General features: G+C 36.2%; 4 protein-coding genes across 4 annotated transcripts in view; 2 read left to right on the top strand and 2 right to left on the bottom strand.

Moving 5' to 3' along the window:
- The window catches only part of LOC118732953 (ADP-ribosylation factor-binding protein GGA1), a gene marked incomplete in the record, with an annotated part of 2,808 nt that extends 1,753 nt beyond the window's left edge, over positions 1-1,055 (bottom strand). The window contains 4 exon segments of the mRNA XM_036462085.1: positions 1-89; positions 151-525; positions 584-744; positions 850-1,055. Of these exon segments, the coding sequence (XP_036317978.1) occupies positions 1-89; positions 151-525; positions 584-744; positions 850-886 (662 nt within the window).
- A 1,098-nt stretch (positions 1,056-2,153) lies between these two features.
- Positions 2,154-4,882, top strand: LOC118732954 (zinc finger protein 37). The gene has a single exon (XM_036462086.1). It carries the CDS (start codon positions 2,299-2,301, stop codon positions 3,934-3,936), a length of 1,638 nt encoding a protein of 545 aa, XP_036317979.1. The 5' UTR covers positions 2,154-2,298; the 3' UTR covers positions 3,937-4,882.
- Positions 4,872-6,601, bottom strand: LOC118732957 (dnaJ homolog subfamily C member 25 homolog). Its single transcript, XM_036462088.1, has 2 exons — positions 6,241-6,601; positions 4,872-6,177 (listed from the first exon to the last, which is right to left on the bottom strand). The coding sequence occupies exon 2, from the start codon at positions 6,125-6,127 to the stop codon at positions 5,120-5,122; it is 1,008 nt and encodes a 335-aa protein (XP_036317981.1). The 5' UTR covers positions 6,128-6,177; positions 6,241-6,601; the 3' UTR covers positions 4,872-5,119.
- A 1,096-nt stretch (positions 6,602-7,697) lies between these two features.
- Positions 7,698-9,442, top strand: LOC118732955 (ribosome biogenesis protein NOP53). The gene is made up of 5 exons (XM_036462087.1): positions 7,698-7,861; positions 7,914-8,087; positions 8,154-8,471; positions 8,522-8,920; positions 8,977-9,442. Exons 1-5 carry the CDS (start codon positions 7,746-7,748, stop codon positions 9,344-9,346), a joined length of 1,377 nt encoding a protein of 458 aa, XP_036317980.1. The 5' UTR covers positions 7,698-7,745; the 3' UTR covers positions 9,347-9,442.
- The last annotated feature ends 410 nt before the right edge of the window (positions 9,443-9,852 follow it).

Here is a 9,852-nt window from a genome sequence, read left to right as displayed (position 1 = left end):
TTAAGCATTTCATCCAATAAGTCAACAGTTATTGTAACTTCCTGTAAAATATTTTTATACTGTATCAACAAATCCATGCGCCGGGCTTCCTGTTAAAACCAAAATTGTTTACCTTATCAACGAAATTAAATGAAAGAAATTGTTGTTTACCTGTTTCACTCTATTTTGTATAAGCAAGTTTGCTCTTTTATAGTCTTTAGGGTCATTACTCTTTATTAGCTTAGCTAGCATTGCTTCGTCGATACCTAGCACGCTCTGTCCCTTCGCCTCTATAGCCGGGGTAATGCCAGGGTCCACTTCTTGCTCTTTAGATAGCATTTCATATACTTCTCGTATCTTACTTTTTTGAGGAAACTCTGTCGTCCACAAGAGCAAGCATTCCATGATACGTTTCTTGATTGGAGCAGGTGTGTCAGCTCCATGATACTTCTTTGAAACGAGGCGTATGAGTTGATTTAGAAATCGAAATTTAGATGCCTCATCTTGAAACTCGGAGCCGCAATTGTTCATGCATTCTTCAAGCAACTAAAATGAAATATTACGTTACTGTTTGTGCCCGAAATGATTGCACTCGTTAACAAACGTTTATGGATCTTATTGATTCTGTGATGTTACTCGAGCGAACTTTTAGCATAATCATTTCCTGGGCCCGGTCTACCAGTTTTGGATTACTTCGCACCACCATGCAAAACATTTGCAAACTAAGCTCATCCACCGTTTCCCGACTAGGATTGGTCATACGATCTGTTGACCATTCGTAGAATTGTATAGTGCAAAAAATATGAAAATGCACAAACCGCTATTAAATGGCTTCATTTCAGATTGATATACTAATTTAAAAGAACTCACCTAGCATTTCATCCATAATATTTTCGTCAGTCGCCATGCTGTACAAGTATTTTCCAGTTTTTCTTATGACGTTTGACCAAAACTTATTTATTTTAAAGATGTTCCCTTTGTATTGCACAGTACTAGAGATGAGCGAAAATTCTCTATCGGCGATTTTTTCCACCGAAATTGGGGAAATCCCAATACCTTTTTCCCCACGGTGCAGCGGTGCAGTTCACTGTTCTCTAATAGATTAGGTGAAAAATGCAATATTTTCGCATTTAGCAAAATTAAAACACGTTTTTCGCAGTAAAGTGAACTGCTTTGGCTATTTCAACTCGTTCTTCTTTTCGCTCTATTCTTTGTTTACTTGTGGTACACAAATGTCAACGCCCAGGACGGCGCAATCTTGTATTCTATCACCTGATTTACATGATTCAAGTACTTGAAAGCAATTCTTGCTCATTCTCTTTTGTGTTTTTTATTTGCTTTTACACGTTTCAATTCTGTTGAATTCAAGTCTTTGGTTCTTTAAATGGGAAGCAACGAAAATGCCAAAAGCAAAGCAAGAAAGTTGAAACGAAATGACGGTACAGACGCATGAACCAACTAACAAGATCACGCAATCGGAAAAGAATGAAAAAAGTAAATTTCTGAGCGTTTTTGACATCTGCCTAAAAATGAAAACAAACAAAGAAAACGAAAAAGGCGCGGTTATTGAGTGCGATTAGATTTGTATTTATTATAAAATATAAATAGTGAAACTTGATGACAATTAGCAAAAAAAGTTCATAAAATATGGTTTTAATGATTGAGAGTGTTTTACAATCGCATATTATCGGCACCGGCCGATTTTTCAATGCCAACGTTCTGACCACAAATGTGCACCCACTTTTCACGCAAATTTACGCCTCTTGGCAAATCAAACAGACGCACAAACTTGTTCCAATCACAAAGCACTTCATATTATATCATAAATTTGTAATAAATCAAAATTTCTAATTAAAACCGCTGCAGAAAACACATAAAATCGCTAAAATATCACTACGAAGAGGTAGAAGACGATGTAAACAAAACCAAAAAACATCAAAAACGCTACGAAAACTTTTTTCTGAAAATCGATTACAAATACAACGATGGCGGATTACGTGATCTGTAGTCGTTGGTTCATGGTACAGACGCATGTGTACTCGTCCCTTTTCTTCTCACCCCCTCTCTTCCACATGCGAGCAGAATTGAATTCAATACTTGAACTGTGTAAAAGCAGTCTATCATTCTTGTTGTTCATCGATAGTTCCGAACATCGACTGTTTTTGAGTTCTAGTTTTAAGGGCAGAGTTGCTGTGTCTGACATTCTATTACTAAGCTGTCAGATTCCATTTGGTGTTTGTGGATTTATGCTGTTTGTTTTGATAAAGGATGCAGTTAATGTTTGTAATTTATTTTGTGACTACCATTAAATAAATAATCATGGCAGTTGTTATTGACTTGGATCTGGTTTGCGTTGTTTGCCTTCAAAATGATAGTGCTGACTTGAAATCTGTATTCACCGATGATGATACAATAGTTTCGGAGTCAAACATGGGCATTGCCGAAAAAATATCATTTTGTTCGGAGCTAAATTTGCGAAATTTAAGCATTAAAACTTCAAACAAAATATGTAATCACTGCTTGGATGATTTAAATGCCGCTTGGCGCTTTCGTAAAAACTGCGAAACGGCTAATTCTCTTTTCCGTTCCATACAAGAAGAGGAGGATGTTGTGTCTTTGACTAATTATGAATTAGAATGTCCGAAAGGCAAGCTATCTACCAATTTAAAGCTTCGCCGCGAAATTCCCGCAATGAAATCGTATCTTAGCACTTCGCGAATAGATGAACAATATGAAGATAATGTTAACGAAACCGATGGATTCAGCATAGTCGAATATATTGATGAGGAAGATCAAAAGGATTTTGTTCAAAGTACAGATTATTTTGACTCTGTTAGAGAAGGAGAGTTAGAAGATGTCAATGATGCATTTAAAGACACCGATAAACAACGCGCCCTAGAGAAAAGATGTCGAATACCGTCAAAGTCAAGCTTTACACCGGATGACAATGATAATTCTCAAACACATGTAAAGGAAGAAATACTAGATGATGCTAACGATGAAGAAAATCCAATATTAATCGGTTATCAGGAGGAGAGTGATAACAAAAGTAATGAACTGATGTCACCTATGTTTAGCCCGGAAAGCTTTCCAGGTCATGATCGACGAGATTTATATGAAAAAGAGAATAGTAAAAATAGTATTCATGGATTCCCGATAAAAAAAAAATTTAATACTAAAAAAATTACACCTTCTGAAATTAAACCTTATAGTGGGGTAAAATTGCCTTCACGTAAAGGCAAGTCATTACATTCATCAATGAAGATATGCGAGATATGCGGAAATATTTACAAATACCAGCACGCATTAAGCGCCCATATGCGCAGGCACAATAACGACCGCCAATTTGCCTGTGAACTTTGCGATAAAGCTTTTGTTTCGAACGTGGAGTTACGTCGTCATATGCGGGTTCATACTGGGCATAAACCATATCCATGTTCATTTTGTGATAGACGGTTTTCAGATTTTGGGTCACGAAGCAAGCACGAGCGAACCCATACTGGTGAACGACCATATCGTTGCACAACATGCAATAAGTCATTTGCATATCCGCATGTCTTAACCGTGCACTTACGCACACATACTGGCGAAAAGAAATTCCAATGCACTCGCTGTGGCAGAGGATTCACTAAGAAAGCTTATCTATTGGCTCACCTGGAAAATCATGCTCGCTGCGAAAATATATCAATAATTGGAGAACTGAATGATAATGGGTCAGCGATGGCTAGGAAATCAGAGGTCCTAACTACTCACCAACAAGAGATTACAGCAATAAAAACAGTAGCTCTGGAAGAATGCATATTCACCACAGAATTAATGGACGACAGTGAGCAAAATATGTCCAATCAGATCCAAGTCATTGTTGAACAAGACGGCATCGATAACTCCGTTATGGAACTGGAGGAACACTTGGATGAGGAAAATGATGTAGAATATATTTTGGGTGTACGTTCGTAGTACAATAAATTTCCGATAAGTTCAAAAATTTCGTAATTTATAAATAAATCCTATTAAAAATACAAAAAAGGTGCTCGTATTTTTGCCATTTTCAAGAAGTGCGGTAAATAATCATTTTCTTAATTAAACTGAAATAATCAACACGTTCTAAACGAACCAAAAAACTTGTTCGAGGGCATACATGTTTTGTATATTCTATTATATGTATATAATCAAATTTTTTCTTCTGGTTTTGCCAATAAAAATTAAAGTAATACATAAATATCGTTAGAATCGACAGGCCCTATCTCACACCAACGATAAAGGGAAAAAAGCCGAAACTCACTAAAGTAAAGAAAGTATTGCATAAAACGAATTGGGGACACATAATTTAACGAAATGCATCATAATCAATCAAAAACTGAATTCGGATTTTTAGTTAGTTATGGCTTTTTGTATTTCAGCGGCGTTGTGAGATAGGGCCTTACTATATGCACACACGGCCCAGAAAATAGATAAAGAAAATAAATGTATTCTATCATTCTTGATATGTACATATGTATATTAGCTTGTAACGTTTAATAATAACCACCCTATTGCTCATGATACCCAAGAAGCTTTCCACTTAAAATAGCATAACAACTGCCGTGGAATAAACAAAGTTTAAACCAAATTCAAACCACAGTCCGGAAAAACTAGCCTTTAATAGAATCAAAGTTTATTGTTCTAAACGATTTAAATATCTCAAAATGCAAGTATTATCTTTCCACCTAGCAACAGATATGTATATGGATGTACATGTGTATGTATGTAAACATACATAACATGATCAAAGATGAAGGTTTTTCGATGTATAAAATTTATCTTCCATTTTGTCAACATAGTTCAACATGCAGACGTACTATGTATGACCTGGATGCCAACTTATTGGATCAATTTATAATAAATTGAGAGAATTTCGAGTTAAGTTATAATTTATTTTATTAGGTGTACATTAGTGTAGATGTAAGCAAAAAAGTGGGAAGAAACTGCATAAAGTTTTCTATGTAGTAAAGAAATCAATAAAACTTGATCGGCTTAATTCGATGGGGTGTTGTCAACTTTTACAGAGCATAAGTCATACGTTAATGTGATTGATTATAAACCATATCATATCTTTTGCTGGTTTTAGACCTGTCCAACTCTCAAATAAGTGTATAGTTTATTAGTCTTCAAATGTTAGCCTTCCTGGACCGTGATTTTTCATATATCGCCTGTAAGATTTGTATCGTGGATTTTCAGCTAATTTCTTTTTCATTTCTTCCTCCTGTTCTTCTTGCCATATCTGGAATTTATCCTTTTGCCACAATTCCAGTTGCAAATACTCATTGATTTGATGGTCTTCTAATCCATTAAATTGATTCTCGCCCATCTTCATATAACGGCGTATCAAATAGAGCTTTTCCTCTCGCCCGTATGGTTGTTTCCTTATGGTAAAATGCCAAAACCATTTTGCATGCCAAACTATAAAACGAAGCAGTGTGTATGGACATATCAGCAATTGTACCCACAGAACATCCCATATTGACGGTTTAGCATAGCCGCCCCTAACATCCATCTTTTCTTCAATTATTTTGCGGACAATGCGCTCGATCTCTTCACGTTGTTCAGACTTGGACATTCGATTTTTTCCTTTCCGATTACTGATTTTCTCTATGTCTTCTTTTGCAATTTCTAACGCTTGATTCCGATACTTTGGGACAGTAGCCAAATATTTAATGGCGCTATCATAACGCTGCAATCCCGAGTAGTATTGAATGATAGATACAATCGTAAGAGTTACTACAATTACGATGCGTACATCAACTTTTGGTGCTACTCGACGTCTATAGTAGCGGTAGTAATGTGAATAGTATTCCTCCGGGTGATCCAACATATAATCATAATCCCGTCGAGACTCGTCATCTCGCAGTATTTCATATGCAGTAGCAATCGATTTAAACATTTCTTCAGCTTCCGCTTTAGCTTCAGCGCCTCGATGCATATCAGGGTGATGTTTTCGCGCTAGCAATCGATACGCTTTACCTATTTCCGCTTTAGTGGATTGGCGCGTTACACCTAAAACATCATAGCAATCCTCCCTGCCGCAGTAGATACCATCCAACAGACCCAAACATGCTGGTAGTGTCGCCAAGCTAATCCCAAGAAAGCAAATATACTGAGCGAAATGCATTATTACTGGACAATTTCTTAGAAATCCAAAAATTTATCAACGTAAGTGACCTCAATATCACATTGGGCCCTGAGCCCAAGTGTGTCTTATAGACGACCGCGACAACAAGTGACCTCAATAAACACCTGTGGCTGCATATGTCGTGCCACGTTCAAGTCAATTTTTTCACGCTCTTTAGCAATTTCGCGTCGCTTACTTAACCTGCTCCCGTATTGAAAGAACGATGATGCTGTTGTGAATGTTAAGCTCAGCTTCTTGGTGAATTACAAACAGATTTCAAATGCTCCGCTAAGAGAGCGTCAAATCCGGCTGAAGTTTTGAAAGAAATTGATTTTAGATTATCTTCTACCAACAAAGGTTTCGTTCTCTGGCTCCAAACGCACAGCTCCAACAATCTGTTTTCTACAATTTTTGTGCTCTCTCTTTTGGAGCAAATTCGCAAAAGACAACAAAAAAACAGCTGCTTAATGCTTTTTTTATACGTACATTTGACATTTCCACGCACTCCTCGACGCGCACGTGCCCTAGAAATGGTAAAACACAATGGTCGCCATCATAAATCGTTCCGATCATGTTGCGATGTCAAGGAAAAGTTATGTTTCTTCTCTGTGCCACCGTGACCACCTTTTTATGCTATAATAAGCAATATAAATATATTTTAACTTAACATTTTATTAAATTTCACAAAAACAATCGATAAAACTAGAATGGACACCGAAAAGTTATCGGTTAAATCTGAGATTATTTTATAATTACAGATTAACAAGGGACGCATTTTATATGGCTAATCTCTTATTATAATTACGGATTAGGGTGTTAAGCTCGAAAATGAAATTTAGTTATTTACAAATAAAAAATTAACTCAGCGTTTATACGGCAAAATTTACCATTTTGAAAATTGTTATTTGCAAATAATGCGTGCGTATAAACGTAGTATATGACTAACAAAACTTAAAAATCTATTCTAAACTTAAAACTGTATTTTAACATGAATGAGTTTTAACTTTCGACTATGAATATATATATATATATATAAACAGAAGCACACAAACACAAAAACATATTAGCAAATGTCAACAAAATGCAAAGAGAGTGCGGTGGAAATATTTTAACAGGATTTTAAGATTTCGAGGTCGAAATCTCAGATTTCAATGCAGTGGGAATGTAAAGTTAGTACTGGCGGTGCTGGCCAAAGCAGAGAAAAATAAAACAAAAACTCCTGCAAAATTTGGTTTTTGCAAGACCCCTTTCAGAGACGTCAAGTCTGCTCGTTCGTAGGCGAAGGAGGTGCGACGAATGCACTTTTTCCCTCTCTTTTCACCTCCTTCGCCTACGAACCGATCAGACTTAAAAGGCAGACTTACGTGCCTGAAACGTCAAAATTAACTCCAAATGTTCAACGTGTACGATTGTGTTTTAGGAAAAGCTTTAGTTTAAATTTTCAGATACTTTAATGTTCAAACCTGGGTTGAAAATAATTGAAGGTGAAAAGAAACTATAGAAGGCGATAAAAATTGCAAAACCATCGTTACATCGATTTTATCATCGACTTTTTTGCAGCTCTGCTTACACTCATTTCTATTTCCCACCCAGGTGAATTGCAATTACCCACTGAAAAATGTCTGTAATAAAGAAAAAACGTGTTTCGAAGAAAAACAAATCAGCATGGCGTAAAACGGATATTAAAGATGTAGAAGAATATTTGGAAGACCAACGACAGGAAGAACGCGTTGGGTAAGTTTTGATATGTTCTAAAGAGGAAAAATTTTTAAATATTTTTGTATAGCTCATTCGCAGAAAAAGAAGATGATGAGCTGTTTATGGTGGATGCAACACCATTAAAACATAAACAGGTTGTTATTACAGAAAAGCAGAAACGAAAATTAAATGCTAAAAAGCCTTTACGCTCTTTGGAGGCTTTAAACAACACTTCCAAAGTCCAGGATCCAATTGTAAAACGGTATGTTTTCCTAGAAAATAGAGCAAAAAAAAGCTTTAACACATCAAACCATTTATCATATTGAAGGAATCGTGTTCGGCAAAAGAAGAATGGTCGGGTTATTGAAGAGGAAGTTCTTAACCCTACTAAGCCTCGACACTTTCAGGCCAATAAAGATAGAGAACGATACTATCAAGCTCTTGAAAAAAAGCTAAGCAAAGAAGGACAGAGCACTAAAACTGCAAAAGATATATGGGCTGAAGAAGACTTTCGTGACAAAATCCCTGGTTTGAAGGATGAGAAGGGTTGGATAAGCAAAGAATTAGCATTGCATGTGACAAAAAATGTGGGCAAGCCTGTTATAAAAGTGCACGACAGCATACGCCACCGCACAACCAAAGCAAAGTGAGTGGTAAACTTTTATGAAATATTAATTTCTTCATCTGTAATTGTAGGAAATTCGAAGCTCCTCATCCGGGCATGAGTTACAACCCCTCCTTAGAGGATCACCAAGCGCTGATAAAAGAGGTAGCAGATCGCGAAGAAAAAATTATTAAAGTGGAGAATCATTTAAAACGCGTTACTACTCTAATGTTTTCGAAAGTCACACCAGAGGAACGCGATAGACGTCGATTGGAAGAAATGCGTTCTGGTTTAGAGGATGAAGATTTTGATGAAAAAGATATCGAAGGAATTGATCAATTAGATGGCGACGCATACAAAAGCATTAATCCACCGGTTGAGAATAAAAAGAGGAGTAAACAGTCACGTCGAAAAGAGTTGCAACAAAAAGAATTAAAGAAAAAACAAATAGAGAAAAAGGCCCTTAAAAAGCAAATCGCAGATTTAAATAGGTGCGAAATAAATATTAATTTCGCTGTAGTTATACTAAAAACTATCTTCCTTTTAGGATAAAGTCAATTAAAGCTGAAGTCATAGCAGAAGAAGAACAGCTGAATGCTTTGAAGAAACATCGCAAGAAGGCAGAGTTGAAGAAAAAATTCGAAACCAAGCGTTTAGGAAGCCTTAAATACGTTGAGCCAGACACAGACATTAATATGCCAGAGGACATTGCGGGAAATTTACGAAATGTAAAACCAGAATCCAGTTTGTTGGTCGACCGATTTAAAAACTTCCAAAAACGCAACATTTTACCAGTAAGTGTTGCTACTGGAAAACAGAAATCAAAGAAAGTAAAGCGATTCCCGCGCAGTTCGCACAAAGATCCTGGCGTGTCATTTAAAATGCTTAGGGAACAACGAAAGGTGGCTCAAGCATAAACTTTGGTTTTATTGTTGTAAGCAATGTATTTCTTAAGGACTTTCCGAGATAACTTTTAAAAGAGAAAATATAATTCCACTTGTTAAAAAGATAAATGTTTCGCGAAGTTTTTAAACCCAAAAGTACTTAAAATTATGACTTATTTGTAATATGGCAAATTTTTTAATGCTGCGACATAGCAAAATAGTATTTCAAAGATGACTGGGTTTCGAGATCACTTAATTAATTACATGAAATTTACATATGTTTTGAGTATTCTACATTTCATATGATATTTCTTTACATCTTTCGAAATAATTTTCTTTGGCTTTAAACGGGGAAAATGGCGAAAAGCTGCACTTCTACTACAGAACTTTACATGTGTCACGGGTTCTCTGAGATTAAATGCGTATCACAATCCCATTTTTTTCCAAAATGAACTCATACGCGTGTTAGTGTCGAAAATGCTTCGAACCATAAATACCTGCAGCAATCCGACTGAAATCATAGCACAAATCTGGAATAG

Source organism: Rhagoletis pomonella, unplaced genomic scaffold (genome assembly GCF_013731165.1).
Source record: "Rhagoletis pomonella isolate Grant_MI unplaced genomic scaffold, Rhpom_1.0 Rhpom_scaffold_00002, whole genome shotgun sequence".
NCBI lineage: Eukaryota > Metazoa > Arthropoda > Insecta > Diptera > Tephritidae > Rhagoletis > Rhagoletis pomonella.
This window is presented reverse-complemented; position numbering and strand designations above follow the sequence as displayed.

What these genes read in the sequence shown, in the direction of transcription:
- LOC118732954 (XM_036462086.1), top strand. Translation starts at nt 2,299, where the DNA reads ATGGCAGTTGTTATTGACTTGGATCTGGTTTGCGTTGTTTGCCTTCAA.
- LOC118732957 (XM_036462088.1), bottom strand. Translation starts at nt 6,127, where the DNA reads ATGCATTTCGCTCAGTATATTTGCTTTCTTGGGATTAGCTTGGCGACA.
- LOC118732955 (XM_036462087.1), top strand. Translation starts at nt 7,746, where the DNA reads ATGTCTGTAATAAAGAAAAAACGTGTTTCGAAGAAAAACAAATCAGCA. An exon ending in CGACAGGAAGAACGCGTTGG is followed by an intron (nt 7,862 to 7,913) that starts GTAAGTTTTGAT and finishes ATTTTTGTATAG; the next exon opens with CTCATTCGCAGAAAAAGAAG. An exon ending in CACCGCACAACCAAAGCAAA is followed by an intron (nt 8,472 to 8,521) that starts GTGAGTGGTAAA and finishes CTGTAATTGTAG; the next exon opens with GAAATTCGAAGCTCCTCATC.